The 25,992-nt window shown below is 38.3% G+C and overlaps 10 protein-coding genes across 10 annotated transcripts; 4 read left to right on the forward strand and 6 right to left on the reverse strand.

Moving 5' to 3' along the window:
• Nucleotides 1-490: 490 nt before the first annotated feature.
• On the reverse strand, nucleotides 491-817 carry C9374_012444 (uncharacterized protein; the record flags this gene model as incomplete). Its single annotated transcript, XM_044688211.1, has 1 exon — nucleotides 491-817. The coding sequence occupies one exon, from the start codon at nucleotides 815-817 to the stop codon at nucleotides 491-493; it is 327 nt and encodes a 108-aa protein (XP_044554086.1).
• A 269-nt stretch (nucleotides 818-1,086) lies between these two features.
• Nucleotides 1,087-4,733, reverse strand: C9374_012445 (uncharacterized protein; the record flags this gene model as incomplete). The annotated part of the gene is made up of 2 exons (XM_044688212.1): nucleotides 1,087-4,110; nucleotides 4,215-4,733. 2 exons carry the CDS (start codon nucleotides 4,731-4,733, stop codon nucleotides 1,087-1,089), a joined length of 3,543 nt encoding a protein of 1,180 aa, XP_044554087.1.
• A 204-nt stretch (nucleotides 4,734-4,937) lies between these two features.
• C9374_012446 (uncharacterized protein) lies at nucleotides 4,938-5,402 on the forward strand (the record flags this gene model as incomplete). Its single annotated transcript, XM_044688213.1, has 1 exon — nucleotides 4,938-5,402. One exon carries the CDS (start codon nucleotides 4,938-4,940, stop codon nucleotides 5,400-5,402), a length of 465 nt encoding a protein of 154 aa, XP_044554088.1.
• A 174-nt stretch (nucleotides 5,403-5,576) lies between these two features.
• C9374_012447 (uncharacterized protein) lies at nucleotides 5,577-7,224 on the reverse strand (the record flags this gene model as incomplete). Its single annotated transcript, XM_044688214.1, has 2 exons — nucleotides 5,577-6,642; nucleotides 6,824-7,224. 2 exons carry the CDS (start codon nucleotides 7,222-7,224, stop codon nucleotides 5,577-5,579), a joined length of 1,467 nt encoding a protein of 488 aa, XP_044554089.1.
• A 73-nt stretch (nucleotides 7,225-7,297) lies between these two features.
• C9374_012448 (uncharacterized protein) lies at nucleotides 7,298-8,533 on the reverse strand (the record flags this gene model as incomplete). Its single annotated transcript, XM_044688216.1, has 3 exons — nucleotides 7,298-7,593; nucleotides 7,675-7,897; nucleotides 8,000-8,533. The coding sequence occupies 3 exons, from the start codon at nucleotides 8,531-8,533 to the stop codon at nucleotides 7,298-7,300; spliced, it is 1,053 nt and encodes a 350-aa protein (XP_044554090.1).
• Nucleotides 8,534-9,002: 469 nt separating this feature from the next.
• On the reverse strand, nucleotides 9,003-9,404 carry C9374_012449 (uncharacterized protein; the record flags this gene model as incomplete). Its single annotated transcript, XM_044688217.1, has 1 exon — nucleotides 9,003-9,404. The coding sequence occupies one exon, from the start codon at nucleotides 9,402-9,404 to the stop codon at nucleotides 9,003-9,005; it is 402 nt and encodes a 133-aa protein (XP_044554091.1).
• Nucleotides 9,405-10,181: 777 nt separating this feature from the next.
• Nucleotides 10,182-13,576, forward strand: C9374_012450 (uncharacterized protein; the record flags this gene model as incomplete). Its single annotated transcript, XM_044688218.1, has 3 exons — nucleotides 10,182-11,157; nucleotides 11,210-12,501; nucleotides 12,557-13,576. The coding sequence occupies 3 exons, from the start codon at nucleotides 10,182-10,184 to the stop codon at nucleotides 13,574-13,576; spliced, it is 3,288 nt and encodes a 1,095-aa protein (XP_044554092.1).
• A 42-nt stretch (nucleotides 13,577-13,618) lies between these two features.
• C9374_012451 (uncharacterized protein) lies at nucleotides 13,619-18,853 on the reverse strand (the record flags this gene model as incomplete). The annotated part of the gene is made up of 1 exon (XM_044688219.1): nucleotides 13,619-18,853. The coding sequence occupies one exon, from the start codon at nucleotides 18,851-18,853 to the stop codon at nucleotides 13,619-13,621; it is 5,235 nt and encodes a 1,744-aa protein (XP_044554093.1).
• Nucleotides 18,854-19,320: 467 nt separating this feature from the next.
• On the forward strand, nucleotides 19,321-20,496 carry C9374_012452 (uncharacterized protein; the record flags this gene model as incomplete). The annotated part of the gene is made up of 2 exons (XM_044688220.1): nucleotides 19,321-19,832; nucleotides 19,941-20,496. The coding sequence occupies 2 exons, from the start codon at nucleotides 19,321-19,323 to the stop codon at nucleotides 20,494-20,496; spliced, it is 1,068 nt and encodes a 355-aa protein (XP_044554094.1).
• Nucleotides 20,497-21,089: 593 nt separating this feature from the next.
• C9374_012453 (uncharacterized protein) lies at nucleotides 21,090-25,946 on the forward strand (the record flags this gene model as incomplete). Its single annotated transcript, XM_044688221.1, has 3 exons — nucleotides 21,090-22,533; nucleotides 22,610-25,173; nucleotides 25,275-25,946. 3 exons carry the CDS (start codon nucleotides 21,090-21,092, stop codon nucleotides 25,944-25,946), a joined length of 4,680 nt encoding a protein of 1,559 aa, XP_044554095.1.
• Between the last annotated feature and the right edge of the window lie 46 nt (nucleotides 25,947-25,992).

Consider the following 25,992-nt stretch of genomic DNA (forward strand, 5'->3'; position numbering starts at 1 on the left):
AATCTACTTTGCTTCTCCGTCCCAGGCATGGTCAACTGAGTAAACTACACTAAGCTTGGTAAATGTTTGAGGTTGGATAAATAAAATTGAAATTGCGAACCATAATTGCATGCAATAATTCTTAGAATTGAAAGAGAGCCGCGGCCTCTCTGTCCATTTCTCATATTCGATGAAAACACACATCCCCCAAGATATGATCCTCTCTCAACGTTTCATACTGCTGCTCGGATGTCTGGATACTCAGAGGTATCAGCTTCTGCACTCTACTCTTCTGGGTGTGGATCTAGGACACTTCACACAGCAATGTTCATGATAACTTTTTTGTTATCTCCAAAACTTTGTCAACAAATAGAAGAATCACAAGACAACCAACGAAAGACCTTCGCTTGAGAACCCAGTCATTCGAACAACAACAACAACTCTTGCTGAGATTTATGAATTTTTAAATATTTAGGAGGATTTATTTTTATATGAAGTAAATAAATTGGATTTAGAAGAGACCACCGAAAGCATCAGCATCATCCTCGGACTCGGATTCCTTCTTCTTTTCTTCCTTCTTCTCTTCCTTCTTTTCCTCAACAGCAGCAGCACCACCAGTAGCAGCAGCAGCACCTCCGGTTGGGACGGAAGCCAACTTCTCCTTACCTTGAGCAATAACGTCAAAAACGTTCTTGCCTTCCAATTCCTTCAAGAGTTTATCAACTTGTTCTCCATCGACTTCAGCACCAACTGCTCCCAAAATCTTTTCAATATCCTTCTTTCCTGGGGTTTGGTTTCCACCGAGCACTGCCAACAAATAAGCTGCGACGACCTTCATGATGAGTTTGTGATGTAATGGCTTTTTTTTTCAGACAAAATTTTTTATTTTTTAATAAACTTACAATCAACCAAGTTTTAGAGTTTACAATGAAAATTTTTTGGCTTGTTCTTCAAGCCTTCACTTTGGAGCTTTCTCTTCAATCTGGTGATGAATCAGCTCCATGAACATCATGATGTCTGACCATGTATACAACCAACACATATGACCAATATCTTTGAATTGAGAATTGGCGAGGTTTCTGTCATCAAGTGTCAAATGCCATCCCATTAAAAGTCGTCATATTCGCTCTTAGCATACAATTGATCTTCAATGTCCAAATCATCGTCATTAAAACCTCCAGCGCTGAATCCAGAAGTATCTGATTTCCAACCTTCAGAATGAGTAGTATTCAATAAATCATCGTCTTCGCCCACTCCAAAATGATCGTACACTTGTTGATCGTTACTTGTAACAATGGGGTCATTGACGTGCTGATCCTGTAGTTCTTCTTCTTCCAGTGCTTGATGAGCTTCAACTGACGAGTGCTGAATATGTTGTTCTTCTTCCTCATGTTGAACCGTATTTGAATCAACCTCATCGAGCGCATCTTGATTCCATGGGACTTGATGAGAAGTTTCTATGGTCGTGTCTTGCTCTTCTTCCCTCATAGATGCTTGATGTTCCTCAATTCGATGGTAATTGTTGTTCTCATCAACAACAACAGCAGTTGAATTTAATTGGGCTGTAGTTGCTGAATTGGTATTTGTTGTTTTAGAAACTGGTTGTGAATTCTCATGATGGACTGGTTGCACGTGGTTGATAGTCCTTGTCTCTTCCAAAGACTTTGTTCCATCAACCATAACCGGCCGAGCGTTTTCACTTGTTGATAGCTGTTGATCTTGTTGCATATAACTATTCATGGGTTTCACTTCACCCAAAAGTGAGTTCGTTCTATCTGTTGAAGACGCATTCCTTTTCATATCCTCGTTCACAGAGTAGGTCTCTCCTTGCAGTGACATTGGATTATTCATCACTGTACTGGATGCTCTTATTTCTTGATCGTTGTAATGAACTCGGTCCATGTTAGTGGTGCTATTCGATAGAACTTCTTTTGCCTTAATCACTACGGAAGTGCTATTCATTACTGTTTCCGAATTAACATCCTGAAGAGATAAAGTATTGTTACGAGGTTCCTCCAACGTCGTACGTTGCGCTTGAATATCCACAGAATCCACACCCCGGTAGACAAGTGGAGATGAGTCTAGCAACGTTGTCCTTGCTCCATCTGTGGTATCATAGAGTCCCTTCTGGTTGTATTGCTTTTCAAGAGAGTGAGGAATTAGAGCTTGTTCACTTGCAGGATGACGGTGGCCATCACCACTCATAGTACCTCCTCCAACGAAAACAGAATTTCTAAGCTGAGTTTTGGAATCAAATGTTTTCAGGAAGGAATCATCCAAACTACTCGACACATCATCCAAAAGCATGGAAGGTGTGAAGCCAGTGGTGTTGTTATTGTTCATTTCTGGCCTATTCTTTTGAGTGTTAGCAGTGACAGAATCCAAATTAAAATCTCTATTGAGAGACATTCCCATCTTGTCAATTTCTTTGAGTTTGTCATGAATGGAGATGGGAGGGTATTCATTTAGTGATAATCGTTCATAAATATTGTCGTCTCGTAGTGAGCTAGGGTATGCAATATCAATTGGTTTTCCAAGTTGTGAAAGGTCTCCAAACTTGGATGCGTCAGCACTAGATACTCGAGGTAATTCCAACAAATTTCTTAAACGATCAATTTCATGTTGCAGAGTTCTGTTTTGAAGATATTGCTCTTCCAAATCCCGTTGCATTCGTTCTGTTCGGACTCTCTCTTTCTGTAGTTTTTCAACCATGGCATTGCGTTCAGTGTTTTGCCAATGCATCAAGTATTTCTTTGTTTTTTGTTTTTCTTCCAGCAACTCTCGTTTGAAATCCTCGATCAACTTTTTCTTTTCTCTTTCATTCTCTTCTAGAGTGGTTTTTAAATGTTTTTCGCTGCGTTCTAACATTAACATCTTGTCTTGGAGAGAATTAAAAGCAATTTCCTTGTGCTTGAGTTGATTTCTAAGATCCTCATTTTCTCGTTGAATTAAGCTGTCACAAGGCACATCAATGCTTGTAGTGACAGGCTTGATATCATTGTTAGATTCCTTAACTAGAGAAAGTTGCATTCTCATTTGGTCGTTCATTTCCTCTAAATCTCGTATTCGCTTTCTGGACTCATGTAATTCACTTTTAACAATGTCGAGAGAATGTTGGTACTGTTTGATTGTCTCCTCTAAGTGAGAGGCGTCGCTATGTTTTTTCATCATTTCAGACAATTTCTCTTTTTCTAAATCAAGTCTTCTTTTTTCTTCTTCAAGTTTCTGGACCTTGGTAATATTTTCTCTCTCTAAATTTGCCCTCATGAGCGACAATTCTGACTTCATGTCCATTGATGTTTGTGATGCGAGAACGTCCAGTCTTCTGGCTTTATCATCAATCTCTGCCTTCTTCATTTCAAGTAATTGTCGCTCTCTCGCAATGGCTTGATTTTTTCTTTGAATTTCCTCCATTTCTTTGAACATTTTCTGTCGGTGCTCGTAAGACAGCTTTTCAATTTCTTTTTCTTTCTTTTCTAGACGATCTGCAATTTCTCGTTCTCTCTCGGTGGCTCTCTCCATTTTTCTCATGTGCGCCTTTTCCATTTCTTCAAGCTCTCTAGCCAATCGTTCGCGATATTTTGCACTCTCTTCCAATCTCATGGCGCTTATAGTCGTTTCTTCGAACATTTTTAGACGAGCTTTTAACTCTTCGTTTGCTCTCCTTTCACATTCACGCTGATATTCCAAATACTTTTGTTCTAGAGTTTGTGATTGATTCCTTTTATCACTCTCCATTTCTGCTTCATATTCTGCGTCAATCATTTTTAATTTGGTTTCCATTGGAAACTCTTCTTTCTCTTCTGTTTGACATGATTCATTCCTTGTTTTTCGATTTGCAATTTGTTTAAGTATCGTCAAAAATTTAACTAGAGCGCTCTCACCTTTCCAAGATGGGCTATAATACATTTCCGAAAGTGTTTTTGTGAGAAAATTGTTGGGATCTTGATCCATAATGTCAGCAATATCATTTTCTTTCACTATATCCGTGTTATAAACTCGAATTCCAATCGAATGATAAACATCATATTCTGAATTTTTTGTTAAATCCTGCAAATTAGCCTCTGAAGTGAAAACACTGGCAGTAAATGAATAGCCATTTTTTTTCAAGTGATCAAGAACCAGTCGTTCCTATTTCGGTCGTTATTTGATACATTCAATTTTAAAATATTAAGAGAATGCAATCAAGATCAACTCAAATAATAAACCATTGAAAAATGTTTAAAATAACTTACACATGCTCTCTGTAATTCTGGTCTATTTCCGAAAACTGTGATGGATGCCTCCTTAAGTGGGTGATTTTTTTTTGTCAAGTCCTCATAAATCATTGACCTTAATTGAGTTTTCAACAATCCAATAACTCCCTTGTCTTTGTACTTTTTGTACATCTTTTTTTTCAAATCTTCCTCGGATAATTCATCGAGAACATTCTTTCGTTTTGAAGTGTCAGAATATAAAGAACTTCTTCCGCTGCTCACAGAGGAGTAGGACAGAGATGGAGAATACAGAGCTGGGTCCTGATCCATTCTTGAGCTCTCTGGATCATGATAGGATGAAACTTGCGTTTTCGCCTTTCTCAATGCAAAGTCATAGTTATCGGAAGGGTTTTGATATTCGTATTCATCAGCTACAGCATTGTTCGTAAAATCAAATTCAGTTTGATGAAAGGACAGAGAAGAATTGGATGAAGACAATGAAGAATGTTTTTTCCGCCTGTGATGATGATGTGGAGCTTGGTGATGATGAGAATGCATTGTTTTTGAATCAATTACATGTTCCGTTCTACAAAATGTGGTGTTTGGCGCCTAGCCAGTTCCCGCTACCAAAATATATGTATTTCCCTCCAAATTTTAGAAACCGTTAGCAAGTTTAAAATATTTTAAAATTCAAAATATTTTTGTTCTTCCACATAAAAAAAAGCCTCTCTTTCACACACTCTCACAGCCCTTCTTCTCACCATGGTCAACAAGGTTAAGATTGCTAACGTTGAAATCAAGAACAACCCAAGTCCTTTCACTGAAAACATTGTAATGGATGTTACCGTTGATTGTATTGAACAAATCAATGCCGATTTAGAATTAGAAGTTGTCTATGTTGGCAACAGCGAGAACGCACAAGGTGATCAAGTTTTAGATTCTGCTTGTGTTGGTCCAGTGAAGGTCGGAACCAACAAATTCACTCTCACTGCTCCTCCACCAAATATTCAAAACATTGCTGCTGCCGACTTGTTGGATTGTACCGTTCTCTTGCTCAAGGTCTCCTACAAGAACCAATTATTCACTCAAGTTGGTTACTTTGTTTCCAATTATTACACCGACCCACAACTCCAAGAGAATCCACCTGCACAACCAGCCGTCGATAAGTTGATGAGAAATTTGAATGATACACCAAGAGTTACTACATTCAGTATTGACTGGGATTAATCTTGTGTGTGAATTTCATTCAATATTTATTTCATCTCGGCTCCGACACTGTTGGAGTGTAGAATCATGAAAATTCAAACCTAGCCATTTGCGAATTGCCAAATGCTGTTGAATGTTTAATTATCATTCAAAGCCAATAGCAATTTTCAAAGTTTAGCGATTTAATAAACTAAGTTATTCATCTTCTTCAGGAACATCTAGTACTTGTTCCGTCTCTTCTCCGAGCATTTCTACATTGGCCTGAGGAGTTGATGATGAAGAGGTCTCGTTGACTTTTGGTTTAATGAAGAGCCAACCTCTTAGATAGAGCAAAAATTTGCCAATGGCATGATCTTCCTTTTCGACTTGGAGCATGTGTGAATAAATTCTCTTTTTGAATTCCTCCATTTCATTGGCATAATCAGAAGCTGAGACATTGCCGTGCAGTTGAGAACCAGCTTTCGAATTGTATCTTTTAAATTCTTGCTCACACAACAAGAGGCCATTGGCAGGGGCAAGTGGAACTGGCACTGTCTTTTCCTTATCGACTGTCAAGTCAAATTCATTCTCATCAAAAACGCCACGCATGACACCAATAAAAAAGCCCACCATCTTTCTAATCTGGTTGTAAATGAATGAGCTGCCGCATACTGTTAATTTCACAACCTTAACACCTGCAATTTCGAATGGATTCGAACATTCAAATCTTGTAATGTGCCTGTTGAAAGAATTAGGTTTTGCCTTGGTCAATTGAGTATAATTATGATAGCTATGAGTTCCAATAAAGTTTTTCAACACACGATTTGCCATTTCTACCTCTTCAGATGTAGCATCATAATTATAAATGTCTAATAAACCATGATTTTCAATGTCTGAATCAGTAATCTTTTCCAAGTTGGTCATTCTAAACCATTCTTTAGCATGAGGGTCTTTAGCAAGAGCAAAAGCCGGTAACAAGTATTCGTACGTTCTTGCTGTGCAGTGCTCCTTAGCATGGAATGATTTAGATACTCTCTTAAACCCATAAAAAACAATGTCATCTGGGAGAAGTTTTCTCACTTCCTCAATTAGGCCTGGTTTTAAGAGAAGTTTCATTTCAAGAACATTGGAAGCTGCATGAACTCCTTTATCGGTACGCGAGCTTCTGTGAAAATGTACCTTGTTCATATCTGTGCTATTGTGTTCTGCAACTCCGCCTGCTTTACACAGTGCCTTGAAAAAGGTTTCTTCAACTGTGACAACATTTGGATTTGTGAAATTTCTACATGAATATGTCATTGTGACCATCATAAATGTAGTCATGTTCCATATGATTATCGATAAGTATCAATCATGTATCAAATTAAATTACGAATTTTGAAAATTGAAAATGGATGTGTTCAACGGTGGCAATCATGAGAAAAATTAATTTTCAAATATTAAATTACAATGAAAAAACATACGATGTCTGTGAGCCATTGTAATTGGTTCCGAGATATCCAATGAACAAGGCTACTCTTTTCTTTTGATATTTCTCCTCATTCTCATTCTTGGCCTTGTTAGGATTCGGTTTTCCCCATTCCGAGTTTGCAGTTGTTTTTTCAGTAGCTTCTTTCTTTCCTCTATGGTTGTTATTATTTTTACCATTGTTTCCCTTTCTCCTCTTGTTTTTATCATGATTCTTTTGACTATTATTATTATCGGATGATGAAGTGGGTGGTTCCTTTCTCTTATTATTTTCGGAATTGTTGCTATTGTCAACATGAGTATCTACAGAATTAGAGGATGTAGTAATTGTATCAGTACTTTTATCCACTACCTGCTGTGATGATTCCTGAGTGGTTGAATGTTCATTTCCTTGCATTTTTTTTTGATTTTGAAAAATTCTTTTTGTAACTTGCATCTTCGATTGTTTGCATTGTTTATTGAAGTCAAGATTAAAAACCAAACAAGACATTGAGTTTTGGAAGGTGCCACTTTCTGGTGTTTTGGAATACAGCAGCAACTTGTTGATAAACCATTAAGGGGTTTTCAACTCCCGGTAAGAAGTGAGAATCGAGATTCATCAAGTATTCATACATGACGAGGAAATGACACATGACACCCATATTCACAAGACAATGCCAAATACCATGAGCGCATGGAATTCTTCCATCTCCATATTTCAGCAAGAAACAACCACCAGAATAAAAGATTCCACCAATAAATAAAAATACAAAGGCCTCGATGGGTACTATTATTGAGCCGTGTGAAAAAGTGTTATGAGAAAATGAATGTTTGCAACACATTATCTCACAAACGACAAGTTACTTACCATGTGTGAATAGTGCAGGTGGAACGATAAAGAATGCAATCCATCCCATCAAGTTCAGTAAAACAATACCGTCAATGCTTGCAAGAAACTTTTTGTTGAAAGATTTGATCAATCCACAAGCTGCTATGGTCCATACTGCAATAGCCATAACGTTTCCAATCCAGCCTCCTTCTCCGAATTCCACCAAAGCAAGCCATGGTGTATAGGAAGCTCCAATGAAAATCTAAATTCATGTTATTATCAAAAACATTTGTCACAGCGTCACATCATCATTTCAAATACAAATATTATCCAGTCAAAAACGATCCCGATTTTAAAAACCTACATAAATCATGGAATAGTCCATTGCTCGAAAAACATCCACTCTAGGATCATTCTTTCCATACATTAAACAAACAACATGATACATGGATGACACTGCAAATAATATCACCATTCCCACGCAATACACAATTGCAACAAACAATTCTTGTCCAGAATTAATGATATCTTGTTCATACATCTTGTAAGAAAAGTAAGCAAAAAACAAGATGGGTAATGCATGAGTCAGCACATTGACGGCTTCTTCAAATTTCGTTGGTTCATAATCATCAACATTGCCCGATTCTGGAAATGGATTCATAATCATGATGGAACAAAGTGGACATCCTGTATGCTTCTTCCGATGTTGTTTTGTACTTTGTACTTTTGAAGTAGCGTGATGATGATGCTCCAATTTACAATCCTTGTTGGTACATTCCTCATGCGGGTGGTCATGCTCATGATGAGGCTTCAACGGCAGCTCGGACGAGGAAGAAGGTATGGAATGAGAGGGAAAAGCCTCCGCTGATGACTTCTTATTTTCATGAATCATGGCCATTGTAGTAATGATAGAGTGATTCAATATATATTATAATGGAGGAGGAGGTAATGCGCAAAGCGTTCAATGAGTTGAGGTTATAATGAAGTCTTGCAGAGCGACAAGGAGTGAGGCTTTCAATGCTTTTGCGTTTTTTATTTGAAAAAGTCCATCAAAGATGACACAATAAAACGGACATTTGAATATTCAATGAATGATCAGCAATTAGAATCATCAATACGCCTTGGGATCTTCTAATTCAATAGGGAACGGCCAGAGTAGAGAATAAACGACACGTCTTTCCATACAACAACTAAATTAAAGATGTAACAGGAAGAAAGGGAATTTGGAAGATTATGAGGGAGCTTGTGAGTGTTTTAAGCAATTGGGACATAAAAGAGTTTGACATCCAATTGCTATCATGAGACAGGACCTGAATTAAGGTATTCATACAACCGTAATTGTAGTACTACAACTCAAATCATGTTATTTATTGTTGCTCCTTAAAAACTTGGGACATTAATTCAAAACTCTTAATGAATGGTCCAATCATGGATGGATTCTTAATCATGGCAAAGTAGTCTCCTTTTAGGAATTTCATCCATCCCATACTATAGGCTGAGGCTAATGCGGTCAAACCCAATCCATTCTTCATGTAATACTCCCAATTCTCTTTCGTGCATCGAATGTCCCAATCCAAACTCTCTCCTTGATACATTTTAGCTTCAGAAGCAGTTCCTTCTTTAATGATGAGAACTGTGGTTGGATTTTCATCGCCTTGATAACCATAGCCAACATTGGCATTGAAATGAATGGATTTCAGAGTTGAAGGAATGGAACTGTCTGCATTCCATAATTCTTGAAGTCGTTTCATAAATCGATCTGTCAACATTGTTGGGATGTGTTTGGGGAATTTTCAATGGAGCTGTTGAGGCTTTCTTTTTATTTTTGATGCAATGTGTTATTCGACAACAAGCCCTTTATTCGAGTTTTGCAACTTGAAATCGGCGAAATCAAAATCGGGGGAAAATCATCTGCTTCTTTACATACAAAGTGATGAGACAACGCATGGTTCACTTTACAACTTGATCATTCCGCATTGTTTTCTTCAGTAACGTCATTGTTCATCGCTTCCTGTGCTCACATGAACTGCCAACACCAAAAAAAAGAAAAATGTTTGAAAGCTTGTGGTCCTGTCATTTTATTGTCAACTTCGGAACGTTTAACAAATACTACTAGTAACAAGTCATCTTCTTCGAGTGGAGATCATAGGTTTTCTTGAATTGTTGTCAATACGAGCGACTTTCAATTTTTTATGCCAACATCATTTTGCCAGAAACATGAGTCAGATCCTTCTTTTGAACACAAATAGGTCCACAAGAGAGAGTTTGGCTCCTCTGAATCATCATCACTCAAATAGAAATATCCAACCATGGTTGATGCCATATCGAACCAAAAACAACGGCGCATCAAAAACGCTTAAAAATTTTCAATCGGTGGTTGGCACTCCTTGAGTTCAAACACAAATACGCTCCTCCAATAGGCTCTCTCTACTGACATTGCACTTCTTTGTACAACACAAGTGGCTTGAAAAACAACCTTTTTCATTGATGAATTAAGGGTGAATTCCGATTTGAAATTATTACACTCAATCAACGCAATCATATGGATGGCTCCTCATCATCATCATAAACCAGAGTCTCTACAATCCTTATCAGAATTTATATCAGAGAGCGTGGAGAGAGAACGAGAATCGTTTCGACCTACCATTCTCAATGCTCCTTCCTCAACAAGCTCCATGGATCATCAAGAGCCTCAACAAGCACAACAACCTTCCAATGATGATCCACAACCTGTATCCACAGCAGCTTTCAATTTTCCAAGCGTAACAGCAACACATCTTCCTCCGTTCGTTCCACCCGAAGACTCGAACCAGCAATTGCCAGAAGATCCACCCCAACCATCACAACACGAATTCAACAGGCTTCAACGAGCTCAAATACGACGCCTTAGTATTGGCAAACCTTCAACATTAGGACGTTCATCCTTTATATTCAGTTCCGACTCACCACGAACGTATTCCTCTATTCATGAAATGGTGAGCAGGTGGGAACGACACTTCCTTGAATTGACTCGTCTCGCTTATATATCTGTCTTGACGGGTAAAAAGCGTCTTAGTGAATGGACACTCATGAATCAAATCGCTGAGAGAATTGCAGAGATTACATCAAGTAAGTTGTGTGTCATTCTCAAGGAAGAACCTCCATCGTCGCCGATCCACTCATCACTGAATACTGAACAGGACCAACAAGAACAACGACTGTTTGGAGAGCTCAAAGTGATTGGTTTGTTTGGTCTCGACGATGAAGACTACAAACGTTTTGTACATGTACATCATTTGAGCTTTCCTACCCAAAAATCTCATGCAATGTTTATCAAGTCATTCATGACGAGCACGCCCATCATTAGTACACAAGGATCATTTGCGTATAATCTTCCCCCTGGCCATATTGAAATATTCAACTCTATATGTATTCCAATATGTTTTGGAAAGTATCCACTGGGGGTGTTAATTGCGGGTAATAGAGATGGCGATTATATTGATCAAATGATCAATCCATTGTCTGCATTATGTAATTCAATTGGTAAGTATTGGCGTGTATTCAGTGATTCATGGACGGTTCATGCTTGAAACAGGTCACATTATGAAAATGTATAGTGTTGAGGTGGAAGATGAAAAGATAACATTAAGCGCTCCAGCAACAAATATGACTACTCATTCAAGCTCAGCAACAAATAATGAATTTCCGTTAATATCAATCAACGACAACATATCCATTTCACAATATTCCTCAGACGCTAAAGACACTCTCAAAATAACTCCTCGTCATCCTCCCACAAGCAAGCAATCATCCCACAAAAAAGAAACAAACCCTTCATCACTTAGAAGAGCTTCTAGCTCGAGCGGAATTACAAGTCCACAGTCGCCACCACCAATTTCACAACGTGTTTACATGCTTGGGAAGAGCAAAAGCGCAGTCTTAATTAGCAGCAACTCATCAACAACGACAACGTCAAACTGTGATAATTGTGATAGAAATGAAGCAAAGGTGACTGGAAACGAGCTTACATTGCCACCAGATCCTAACAAGCTTTTGGCGTTAGAAAATCCTACCTTACGAACATCTAGTCCCTCCAGCGGGACGTCAAGCGTTTTATCTGGAGGATCCATTGATACCTCTCCTCTCTTTGATGAAATGGAAAATGAATTATTGAACTCAGCTGAGGTTTCTTTAGCAGTATTTAAGGCTGTTCGTGATGGTATATTAATTTTGGATAGTGACTTACATGTCACGACAATGAATCCAAGTGCTAAAAAATTCTTTGGAATTTTACAAAACAGTTCACCTTTGAAATTCAATGGAGATTTACATATCACAGAGTTAATACCCGATAATTACACACAACGACTAGTTTGGTCTGAAATTTGTAATTCGTCAAGCCAAAACTGGGTTCGAAGAAAAGCTCTCGCAAAATGTAGAAATAACAACTTGATAATGCGATCTTCTGATTTTCAAGAGTCAACACCTGTGGTGGATATTGTTTCAAACAACCCTATAAGTCCCATCGACACACACTTCACCACTCCTACCAGCTCTTTCAAATATGAGCCCCAAGATTTTTGCAGGATGATACCTGTTCTTGTCTCCGCCAGTTCATTCTTTTTCGGAAATGAAACATTTTATGCTGTAACAGTAACAGATGAAACCACAAAGGAAGATATGAAGGAAAAGATGAAATTTATTGCTTTCCTTAGTCATGAGCTACGAAATCCCATTCAAGTAATTGTTTCTGGTGTCCAATGCCTCGTTGATATGCTAAACAAAGATGTATTCATAAGCGATGAGAGAAATTATATTGTGAAGAGTCTGTTTGGAGCTTCAGAATTTATTTCGTTGATTATCAATGACATGATTGATTTGACAAAGGTTTGTAAACATTTTTTTTACCTATTTTAAATTTTGTTAACTCATTTGACAACAGTTGGAAAGCGGGCATATGAAAATATTCGAAACAACGTTTGACATTAGAGATAAGGTAATGCAAGTGATGCAAATGTTGCAAATCTATCAAGAGAAAAATCTTGAAATTAAATCTTCTATTGACGACAATGTCCCACTCATGCTCTATACAGATTCCACCAAGTTACAACAGATTCTTGTTAATATTTTGACTAACTCATGTAAATACACTAAAAAGGGAAGCGTGGAGCTAAAAGTATCATATACTGAGGAAAATAATAGCCCAAGAGTCATTTTTCAAATTAAGGATACTGGTCTTGGTATTGACAAATCTGAAATTCCTTCCATGTTTAGACTCTATAAACGATTGCATCGCAAACAATTTGAAGCCACAGGAAGCGGAATTGGATTAGCACTCTCCAAACTGTTATGTGATATCCTTGGATGCTCTATTAGTGTTGACTCTGAAAAGAATAAGGGCTCAACTTTCACCGTCGAGGTTCCATTTAAGAAACAGTTAATACAACCTCTGGAGGACCTTTCAACCTCTGGAGGACAGGAATGCGCAAATGATGGGAAGAACAATGAACATGATGGAACCTCATTGCCAGACTCGTCGACGACGATTGGTGAGAAAATATCGAAAGCTCTAATACATACTCCTGAAACAGTTTTGAAAGGCAAACGATGCTTAATAGTGGATGACAGCGACATTATTCGAAAGCTCTTGAGAAACATGTTGAAAGAATTTTGTGGTAATTGCAAAGAGGCAGAAAATGGGCAAGAAGCTGTTCAAATGTGTGACATGTACGAATTCGATTTTATTATTATGGATGTTATTATGCCAATAATGTCAGGAAATGAAGCAATCAAGAAACTGAGGAGCGAGAAGAAATTAACAACACCTATTGTAGCCTTAACAGGGAATTCACTGACTGAAGAAGTGAATGCCTTACTTAATATTGGAGCAAACAAAGTCTTGCTGAAGCCTGTGAAGAGAGCGGAATTATTGTCAGAACTAGTGCAAGTACTCTCTCAATAAAGATCCCAAGCTAAAGATGCTTTAGAAATTATTGTCATTAGTTTATTTCTTGATTTTCTTTGATGAAGGTTGTGGTTTCTTGCTTTCAGCGATGGCAGCTTTTTTTGCAGCACTCGAGGCAGTTTCTTTCATGAAGGATGCTGTCTTTTCTGATTTTTGTGGTTTCTTTGAAGTCTGCATAGTGTTTGCATTCTTGGATGTTGGTGGAATGACACCACTCTTCTTTTTCATTTCTTCTATTGTTTCGGCTGGAGCTTCATCAGAATTGAAAGCAAACGCTGTTGGTGTGGTCTTTCGTTTCTTGGTTGAACTTTCGTGACTGCTTTCTTTTTGTTCAGGTACCACTTTTTCTTTCTTGTTGGTCTTTGTTTCCGTCACAGCTTCGTCTTGCTTAGACTCACCAGAAGTGGAAGAAAATGCTTTTTCATTTCTCTTTCGTTTCTTCTTATTGTCTTCCTCTTGTTGTTGTTTTAAAAGTTCTTGCTTGACTCGTTCTTTTCTTTCATTCTTGAATGTCTCTCTTCGTTGTTTCAAAAGTTCAATAGCTGTTTTATCCAAATCTTGTGTCGATTCAATTAAGTTTTGTTGGATGAATTCAACATCGCTCAAAAGATTCCACCTCTTTCTCCATGCTTCAAACAATGGAAGGGCTTGACTCCAAACAGATTTCTCCTCAGATTTCTTTTCCTTCTTTTCTGCGTGGTAAAATACAAAGTAGAAGCAAATAATGAGCTCTTTCATTTGAGCATCTGTGAAATCGTCTTGTTTGGTCGAGTGGTTAGAAAGATATTCCAACACGCTCAGTAAAACACTGGCACACTTTTTGAGAGCCTTAGGCTTGACAGTTCTGTTCACTTTCATTGCTGGACAAATGTCTTTCACATAAGCATCCAAGATCATGAGTAAAACTGTGTTGGCTTGAGATGATTTGTTGTCAAGCAAAGTGGCAAGATAAGGTTTCACTAAATGCACTAAAATTCGGTCATACATTTCTCGTTGATGTGGCTGAGCGAGAATTAACCCTGATTTTTTGTTTCGATACTTTTTGTCACCTGAGTAAATGATCTTTTCAAGAGCAAAAGTGATAATCTTGCTACTGAGAGCGCAAGCAATAGAGGCGTCCGATTGAGCAAGAGAAATGAGCAACTCCATGGATGTTCCTAGATTATCTTCCTCATCAGTCATGGATTTTTCAGAGCCAAATAAAATCTTTTCGATATCAGCATCCAATTCAGTAGATTCCATAACTTTGTTGGATCCTGTTCTAAGAAGATACATTAACCTGATATAAATACTTAGCATATGGGCACATTGTTCCATGTTCAAAGTAGGAGCTAAACTCTTGGCAAGAACAGCTCGCTTTGCTTTTCCTTGAATCGATGACAAGTACTTGCCGTATTTAGAGAATTCAATAGCGTAAATTCTTGCGGTTTCGAATAATGCTTCTTTGGCGTCCTTGTCGAAAACAATGGCACATGGGCTAGTGGAAGCATCCGAAAGTAATTGTTGACGATATTCCTTTGTGAGAATCATTACAAGTTGGAAAACCTTGTTGAAAATGGTGTTGACAGCATATCCTGTAGCCTTCTTGAGATGGTCAACAACATCTTCATTATTTTGATACCACAACTTATCTAACACGTATTGAGTTCCTTTGAATAAGAGAAGAACCAATACTGGTTGTGGAACGCTCTTAATGCAAAGTCCTTCCAGTACTTGAACAATGTTCATAGCAAATTCCATTCTCTTTAGTTTTTGTTGCTTCTCTTCTGATTTTCTTCGTTTTGCTTCATTACGTGCTTTCAATAGCTCAAGAACACGTGAGACATCTGATGGATTGTTAAGATCAATGCCTCCTTCTTCATCGTCTTCATCATTTCTAATGATAGCAGTACCTTCAGCATCTTGTGATGTGGAATTTTCTCCATTTTGTGTTTGTTCTTCTTCATTGTTTTCATCAGCCTTTTCTTCTTCTTCGTCGTCACTTTCTTCATCTTCTTCTTCGTCGCTCTCATCTTCTTCATCAATTTCATCGACTTCTCCGTCATTCATCAAGTAATTGAAGAGTAAGTCCAAGCATTCTTCGTTCAAATATTTGGCAAGGGTCATGAAAACAATTCGTGATGCAAGGGTCAAGTTTGGTTCAGCATTAATGTTGACGACCAATAAATCTGTGAGAACTTCTGTTGGTTGGGTAGTGTCTTCATCTTGCATGGAGTCCTCACCCTTTTTCTGACATAATGCGACCAGCTCTTCTGAAGAAAGTGAGGAAAGAGATTCATATACTCTCAGCAAGTCTTCAACCATTGGTTTACCTTGCTCTTCTGACTCAATAACCCACGGATCGAACATGCTAGAAATAACCAATTGTTTCAAATAAATGGCCAATGCAGAAAGTATTGTCCAATCCATACAGGTTTTTGAAGAGCTTCCAATACTGATTTTTTCCAATTCCTTCTGAATTTTGGAGAGTAGGTTTCGAATCTTGGAAAGTGTGACATTGTTATCAGCTGTGTCAAAAATTCTCTTTCGTGTCTCTTGCTTGCTCTTCTTTTCTCTTTCTAATCCAAAAAGTGTGACAGCATAATCATAAATTTCTCCACTCCAAGACTTTGATCCTGTGAGTTGAGCCTTTTCATTGTTGCTCTCCTTGCTTGAGGGATGGAATTGGTGTCTCATCCAATTGAATTCTTGGACAGCCAAGTTATTAAGGATCACCTTCACAAGATTACTGGACATGTCAATGATATCCTTTCCATAATATGATTTTTGTCTAATTAAAATGTCCCTTTCTGCCAAACCATCTTTTTTCTTAGATGAAAGAAGCTTATCATTTTCATAATTCATCATTGCACCAACTTCGAATAGTTTCTTCAACAATACAACAAGATCATCTGCCGTAAATGAGTCTTCGCTCTTGTCATAAACTCTAACATTGGTGGGGAAACAAGAAAGCAAAAATTGCAAAGCTTCCTCATTGAGCCATTCTTCTTCCTTTTCTTCTTCTTGAGCGAGAGAGTCCTGCACTAAATCCATCTGGTTTTTCTTTGCAATAAATCGTTCCATTTGCTCATCGTATTGCTCTAAAATCATTAAAATAGAACGAGTAATTGTGCCTACTCTGAGCTTGATAGCATCTCTTAGCCATGAAGATAACGTTCTAATCAAAGATCTGGATGTTTTACGGCTTGAAGAAGTGAACTCGTCCTCATCATCTTCCATATTTCGCTTCTTCTTTTTATCTGCTTCCATTGTAAATGATGAAAGTTTGCCATTGTCAGTAGTGTATCTACCTAAAGTATTGGAAACCTTGCACAAAACGGATTCCCTAGAGAGAAGGAATTTAGAGAGAGAAGGATTTGCAGAGGTAAGACTTAAAATTCTTGGTCGCAAACAAGATCCTAACCATAGCTGGTAATTGAAAAAAGTTTCACGAACTTGCTTCATCTTGAGTTCATTCTTGATCGATTCTGTCTCTAGATTTATGTTTTCCTCGCCTGATTCAGCTCGCTTACGCTTCTTTTGTTCTTGTTTTTTGACGACAAGCATCAGTAAAGAGTTAAGTAATGTGTTGTTTCCTGTTGGGCTAGCTGGTGTCAATGATGGGACATTCTTCAAGAATTGTTTGCATTCGTTCAAACAGGCACCCCACATTAACAAGAAAGGATTCACAGAGTTTTCCATTTCTCCCAATGGTAAAATTTCGTCGAGAATATAGTTCATCACATTCTTATCGGCGTTATTCAAACATTCGACAACGTCTTGGAATACCTGAACCTCCCACCAATACCCTTTTCGGGTTGATAATTGGGCAATAATGTCGTTGGCGCTACCGCTCTTTGGTTGTTGCAGAGGAGATGGAGGTACTTGCATTTGTGTGAATAATTGGGTAAAGAAGCTTTCCAAGAGTTCCTTTGCAAGTAAAAATCGATCGCTTTCCATACTGGTGTCAATTGCTTGTTTTTTCTTCTTTTTCATTCCAAAGGCAAGAGTGGGTACGATGAGATTTGTGAGGAATTGTGTCATGACACATTGCACAGGTAAGTGACGGAAATCAGCCATATAATTGCAAAGAGCAATTACAAACGATCGAGTCATGAGGATAGAATTTTCATTCATAGCTTCATTCTCAGAGTTGGCTGAATTACCTCCTGTCATGATCATGTTACGTTCATTGATAGCAGTTGGGCAATATTGTTGAATATAATGATGAAGCATGTACTGTGAAAGCTCAGTATATGTACTCTGAAGCATATTCCTAATAAACGCTCCATCCATGACCACGGTTCTATCCTTGAGTGTTTTCTTCTTTCGTTCAGAAGCGTCATTGCCATTGGTTTCGTCATCGTTCAATGATGGTGTATTGTCCACAATTTCTGGCAAGAAGCTTGTTTCCAATTCAAACGCAAATGTTTCCAAGTCTTTTTTCGAAACGACAGAGTTCTTTTTCTGGGATTGTTGTTTCATGCAACTAAGAATCACACCAAATGCCTCAACAAGTAAAACGTTCAAAATTGCTAATTGGTGTTGTTGTGCTTCTTCTTCAGTACTCTGCGATTCGCTAGTATTCATTTGTTGTTCATTTTCGTGTCGTTCCTTCTTTTCCGATACTGCCTTCAGCTTCTTCAACAATCGTCGATAATCTTGTTGAACATCCTCAATCAGTCGGAGATGGAATGGTCTTGATTTATGGTCCTTCTTTCCTTGTTGTTGATGGCAGCAAAACACAGCACCGCTCAGAAAGCATCCGGTAATGAAAACAAGCCTTACTTTTACTTGTTGCTCAAAGACATCACTACTTGATTGCTGCTGCTTTTGTTTCAATAATTTATATAACTCTTCAGGTGAGAATAAATTAATTTCTTGTTGAACGTATGATGTAACCACACTCGCTAACAAGGTTGTACAGAGAGTGGATATGAGAGTTGAATCAAGAACACTCAAAATACCGTGTTCCGATTTTTTCTTCAGTCCAACAACGAGGCTTGTTGTTTTCTGAATAGACTCTTCTCTCATACACAATTCAAACAAGGAAAGGAAAAAGTGGAGTACGTCTTCCTTTCCTACATTCTCGGAGCGTAAAAGTTGAGAAAGTTCGGTAATGAGTTTTGAATCAATTTGATGTGGATGAAGATGGAAGAATTTTTCAATGTGTTGGAAGAGACGATCCTTCAAAGCAGCTCTTTTATTCACTGTGGTTGTTGTTGTGGATGATGATTGTGAAGGCATCACTGCTCCAGACTCCTTCTTGGAAGACGATGATGATTGTGAAGGCATTTTTGTTCAAATTTTTTGTGAATTTCGATTCAAAAAAATTTCTTCAACCTCGGTTGTTGTGGAGATGGAAAACAGTAAGGTTAAAAAAACTTGGGAAGATATCAAACATTCGAACCACATAGTTATGGTATGATTTGAGTTGCTCTTACACGTTGAATTTCAATGTGAGAGCATTGGCTGTAGTCAACATGAATCATTGACCATGGATCGAGAAAACTTTTGAACAATTCAGGTTGGACTATTTCGCTAAAACTGAGAACTCCTAGCAATAACTTGGATCATTTGACAATTGTTTGGAATCTGCAACAATTTGAACTCTTTCTCGTGCACGAATGTAGTTTCATAGAAAATACATGCTGTCCATAAGGTTTTCCTTATTTGCACCATCATTCCGTCTCCAAAGTGCGCACGCCAATTTGCTCTGTTAAAAAGCATAACCCGAACTGTTCCTTCGTGCATCTCTTTCAATGAAAAAACAAACATCTTTCCTCCCAGGACTCAGTATTCGAATTCCATCCTCATCTAAACTTCTTCTTCTTGATACATTACTCTCCATAATAGTATTTGTGAGCATTTTGTCATCGTCTTCAGTAGCCACGCCCCGATTTCGAAATCATCAACCGCACCAACACAAACGATCCGTCATCGGAATTGATACAAATACCTATCTTACGAACGATTATACCATGACCACTACCCAACAATCATCATCCTCTTCTGTACCATCACAACCACAAGGAGAACGAATTCGTGCCATGTTTATTGGTCATGGTTCTCCAACGTTATGTATTGAGCCTCATCATGCCATGAATCAATTACTCTCCAACAAAGTGGCTTCCCAATTTAAAAACAAACCACCCAAAGCTGTAGTGGTGTTTACAGCACACTGGGAAGCTCATCCACATGTGTCTATCACTTTCCATGATTCCTCCTCGACGTATGAAACCATTCATGATTTTTATGGATTTCCTAGAGAAATGTAAGTGTCATGCACAAGTTCAAATTCATTCATCTAACGACACACTACTACTTGGACATGCTTTTTCAACTGTTGTCGTAAATGTATGACACACGCGTGTGCATGAAGGTACGAGATTGAATATCCTGCTAAGGGTGCTCCACAAGTGGCTGCTCGTATTGAGCAATTGCTTCAACAGCAGTCCATTCCCACACGTCGAGAACTGAAAAGAGGACTGGATCACGGCACTTGGGTCCTTCTGAAAGCGTTATTCCCACAAGCAAACATTCCTGTGGTTCAATGTTCCATTGATGAGAGAAGTTCTGTCGAGCATCATTACAAGATTGGAAAAGCCTTGGCTCCGTTAGCCTATGAAGAGGTGTTGGTGATTGGATCTGGAGCTACTGTGCACAATCTAGGACGATTAAGCTGGGGAAAGAACACACCAGAACAATGGGCAATGGACTTTGATCAATTCTTGATAGACAATATTGCCAAGTGGAATACAGAGTCATTGTTTAAATATGATAAATTGGCACCATATGCCAAGCAAGCCGTACCACGAAGTGAACATTTTGTACCCTTATTTGTGGCAATGGGAATGGCAGATGAAACCAAGAAAGGAGATGTTCTGGAGAGGTTCTATGACTTTGGAAGTTTGAGCTATTTGAGTTTTGAATTCTAGGTGTGAATAACATGGTAAGACGTCGCTTCTACCCATCAAAGGAGGTACAAATTGAAAATTAAACACTGTAAACAATTAAAATATTTGTCACAACTACTTCTCACCAATGATCAACATTAAAGTTGTATTTATATTGATGTGAGATGGATACCACAATGGTCTCTTTTCTATCCTTCTTATCCAATCCTTCATTAGACGGGACAAAAAAGAAGAAACCTCCATTTTCATCAACACAACCAGTCTACCAAGTTTCCAAGGCTAACCCATTTTCCATGGAATTTTTGCAGATTGGAAAATCCCGAAAAAAATTCCATCCGCTCGGTTCGCTTACGTAACCACCCAAGCAAAAAAACAGAGCCTTTCTCTTCTTCTTGTTGTGTGAGAATCAATTCGTCTTCCATTCCTCTCTCCAACCACATCAACAACGGATTGCACTTGATCAACAAAGAGATCTATTTTTTCTAAAGTACACTCTCCGAGCTCGCCACTTTTTTATTTGTAATTGGAAAAACGGACCACTCCTCCACACTTATTGCTGAATAACAACAACAACACAGACCTGGATCTCAACATCCATTGACTCGACATAAAGGATGAACCACAACTCGGCTTCATCCTCCTCCACTCCTCAGCAGCCATCCTTTCTCAACCCTCTTGTGCAACAACAACAACATGCCTTGCACCATCATCGGGGATCTTCATCATCGGCACAGTCATCATCATTGGCAACTGGTAGACTTTTTGCATTTCCAGCAACAGCAGCATCCTCTACATTGAATACCAGCATGGACGAGTTGAATCAATACAATCAAGCATTGAATGCTTTGCAATCCATTGAGAATCAATTTGATTTGAACGTGGAAGAATTTCTGAATGAAGATGAAGTCGAGGATGCCACCACCTCCTCTCACTCCGGCGTGATCAACAACAACCACACAAATACTCCGAGTGGTATGAACTCGAATCATCATATCGTGACTGCTGGAGGTGATGCTGGTGCAGGCTTGTTCTTTGATAACACCTCTCTCTATCAAGCATCTCCACAGAATGCATCCCAAGCAAGCACACCATTTGGTGGTCCACCAACCAACAATTCACAAGCAAGCACCACACATCAATTGTTGCAAAATGCACATAATACTGTCATGCAACATAACAAATTGTTGCAAACTTATCTAAATAGCATGGGACAACAGGTCTCTGCCAGGCCAAATGTTTCCATTCAGCAACAACAAGGAGTGCCATCTCAAACCAATGCGCAAAATGTGGGAATGCCAAGAACATCCAGTTTTAATCAACTGACCAATTTAACCCTAACTTCACCACCACAGCCCAAAGTAAGCAGCTCGTTGAATGCTTTCGACACTCTTGTACCTTCATTCAATGGCACAAAGCAAAGCTCGTCAAAGCCAAACTCTAGTAACAATCCATCCGCTTCGTCCAACACGGCACAACAAAAAAGTTCAAGTTCATCTACGTCAACCACTTCATCCGCATCTTCTCCTTCGATGCAATTCTTTTCGACACTAGATAAAGGAATTCATTCTGTGCAGCAAGTTATTGTGAATGGAGGAATTACGAGCGTTCAAGTTTGGTCGAACTGTTTGATGCAACTCATTCCCATTCTAAAAGTCATGGATGACACCATACCTGATACAATTATTGGAGGAAAATCAGTGTCAAATCGAAAGAAGACACCTCTCAATGTTTCCATCGAAGTTTCTCTTGATCGATTCAGAATGCTAGTGAGTACAATTATTAACATGATGAGGCAAAGAAACCCACTATTGGAAAAAGAAGGAGCAGCGTTTTGTCAAGTCAGCGAAAAGTTAAGCTTAATCGTCAATTTGGAAGATTTGAGCTCTAAAATTCAACGTAATGAAATTGCCTTTAGTGATGATCTGTGGCGAGCAGATGTGTCACTCCTTATGAGCAATCAAGAGCAAGATAAGGGTCTTACTAGAGATAAAGCAAAAAAGAAAAAGAATGAGAATTTAAGAGAAGGTTTCTCAGTATTCAGTAATCCAGAAAATCCAGGTATGTCCATTTTATGAATTTGTTGTGAACATTGTTTCTTACTATTTTATGTGTGATTTGTATTTATGCATGACAGCTACTACCGTAATCCAATATGCTCCAATCAAAGCTGGTGTCGTTTCCAACAATAAGAAAAATTGTCAGCTCAGATACAAACTTTGTTATGACAATTGGCTTGTTTACTATGTTGATTCTACCAAGTTATTTGCCATTAATTGTGGTAAGAATACCAAGTCAAAGAAAAAATCATCTAAATCTACAGAGGATGAGACTGGAAAAGAAGACGAAGAAATGGATGGAGCCTCTAATGATGAACAGTCTCCTTCTTCTCCACAACTTCCAGTTACTTCAAGCCATCCAGAAAAGTCCTCACTTTCAAGGTCTGCTTCCACAGCTTCTCTGGGCTCATCTGTTTCTTCAAGCGCAGAACGGCCGTCCACGATTGCTGTTGCTTCAAACGGCAGCTTTGTTGTCTCTCCAAAATCTGGCTCCAATGCTGGTGGATATTTCATATTCATTCAATGTACCTTTGATAGTAGATTAATTACTGATCTTCAAGAGGTGAAAGTTTTTCTGGGAGATCAAGAGGCAGAAATTAGACAAATTAATCAAAATGCAATTTTCATTGTTGCTCCAAAAACGCAAATGAAAGGCATCGTTCCCATTGAGATTAGAACAAATAATTTTACCGTTTCCAATCCAAATGATCTGAAATTTGAATTTTTAGATGAAAATGCTACTTCGAACATTTTAGTGGATGTAAATGAAAAAAAGAGAAAATTCGACGCTTGCTGTGACTCGGTTGAGGTCAGCAGCGTCAATAACACAACCAATTCAAATGCATTCAATCCAGCAATAGTGAGTAACTGTGCTCCGTCATCATCGACGATGCCAAAGGAGAAGAAGAAAAAGAAGAGAAAGGAAGTGCTTACACCGTACAGACGTGAATGGGCAATTGTTATTGCCATTGACAAGTATCACCACAATGGACTTCTTCATGAGTCGTCTGCATCATCTGTACACGATGCCATGAACTTGGCCAATATTTTGACCAAGATTTATGGCTTTGAAGTTCGATTACTTCTCAATGAGGAGGCCACTTGGGCAAAAGTCAATCAATTATTTGTTTCTCTAGCTGAAAGTGACAGTCTACAAAATGATGACGCAATCTTGATCTATTTTACAGGAGTATCTATTTCAAAGCAATATATTAATGGTTACACTGAAAATTATTTGGCTCTTTATGACACTGATCCTGACAATTTGATTAATACAGCCATTTCTCAACAATCATTTGTGAATTTCCACCATAGACTCAGCGCAAAGCACATTTTGTTTGTTTTGGATACCTTCTACAATGGAATTATGATGAAGGTAGTCAATGATGGTCATCCTTCCAAAGACATGAAGTACTATGCCACCAACAAGGCAGTTCAAATGATTTGTGCTTCTCAAAGACAAACTGGTATGAGGCCAGGAATTTTCAGTAAGGAACTGGTCAACCTGTTAACCACCATGAAATGGGGTAATGATGGTATCAAGAGTGGCCACCTAACTCTCACTCCTTTCTACACCACCAGTGATCTTGGAAAACAGCTCCAACTTCGTGTACATAAGGAAACCAATGGAGTACAAGTTCCTCGCTTTGGTGACATTGAGCTAGGAGGAGGAAACTTTTTATTTATTCCTAAAAGTTATGAAAAGCATAGCTACAATTCAGAACTCGAAAGAATTGTTTCCCTACTTTCTCTCTATGAAGATTATATCCAAAATATGAATTTGGGAGACATGGGAAAGCATGAATCTTTGATGTCTTTGCTCAAACTTAAATTTTTCCAAATCTCCAATTACTACTTGCAAACATTTGAAACATTAATCAAGGAAGAAAAGATTCAGCTACGATCTGATATTTATGCAAGCCAAAAATTGAACCTTACTGAAATTATTAAGACGGTTCGTTACAGTTATTTGGCTCTCTATCGATGGGCTGACGATTGGATTCTTCATAACCCGTATCATTTGGCAGATGCCAATAAGAAGCTGTTAGATTCAAATCCAAGTGCTGTTGTGAAAAGAATTTTCGTGGTTGGTCTCCCAAATATGAGTGAAAATGATGAAAAGCAATACATCAAACTCATGAAATATCACCACAATTGCGGCATTGAGGTTCGAGTCGTTCAACATAAGGATTTAGACGACCGAAAGGAAATTCCACATAATTTTTCAATCCTGGATTCGAGACTTGCTCACTACCTCTCTTTCGAGGATGATTATCCAAAATCTGTCATTATTTTCAATAGAAAGTCGGTTGCTGATTTGTATTACTCAAAGTGGGTGTATGTATACAATCGATCGATTCCATTCAGTACTTACTTCGCAGAGAAGTATCCAAATGAGGTTGTTGAAGATATTCAAACTGATGTGGAACCCATTCAATGTCAGAGTGGATGCAACTTGGATCATACATCAGCACAAGTGACTGCTCCAAGTTCAGAGCAAGACAAAAACATGAGCTTGACTGATCCTCTCTTATCATTTGACATTCATGAGAATATTGAAACTTTACAAATTTGTTTGGATCCATTATTGCAAGGGTTCAAGAAAAAGTTCCTCGAAATGATCAATACCCCAAAGGATAAGGTATGTTTTGTGTGTGTTGTAAGAAATTAACAATTTAATTTCTTTTCAATTATGATTATTATGCAACGCTTTTTAATATTTTTGGATAACGTCTCTATTAGCATGCTCGCCATTGCGGAAAGTGTTTATTATTGCAAAAGTTCCATTCCATTAGCATGCATTATGAAAATCAAATTACTACATTTTTCTCAAAGGGTGAAATTGTCGTCCATGCAAATTTCTATGATACCATGAGACTTCGATTGCATGACATTCAGGAATATGTAGAGCGAAGTTATGTTGGTGTTATTCCCATTCATGCATGGAGAGCAAACAATAGAGCTACTCAATCACCATATTTCACACATGAGACTGTATTGGAAATTGCTGATATGAACAAGAGATTGCGAGAACGAAACTCTAATATTGTTCTTCAAAGTATATTTGTATTTTATAAGGGTTTATTTGGTCAAAATGGTGAATTTTCTGCCGGGACTTTGAATGAAAATGGAGTGACAAAAAGCACCATTATTGCTGGATTGAAATATCATAGAGATTGTGGCATTGACGTATTGGTGACATTTTTAGATCATTTGGAACAAGTGAAGGAAGCAGTTGCAGGTAATTTCTGTATTATTGATGGAAAAGTGTGCGGATCAACCACACTCTCGAGTGAACCATCAAAATGCTCTGGAACTCATTCCTATTATGTGAACTCGATTGACGGAGGAGCAGAGAATGTCAAGCAAAAGAAGGAGCTGTGGAATATCTCAAATCCAATGCCATGCCATTAGAAGAATTTTTGGCCATTCACGATGATTCATTATCTTCGGAGGCTGT

This window comes from Naegleria lovaniensis (assembly GCF_003324165.1).
Source record: "Naegleria lovaniensis strain ATCC 30569 chromosome Unknown tig005, whole genome shotgun sequence".
NCBI lineage: Eukaryota > Heterolobosea > Eutetramitea > Acrasida > Naegleriidae > Naegleria > Naegleria lovaniensis.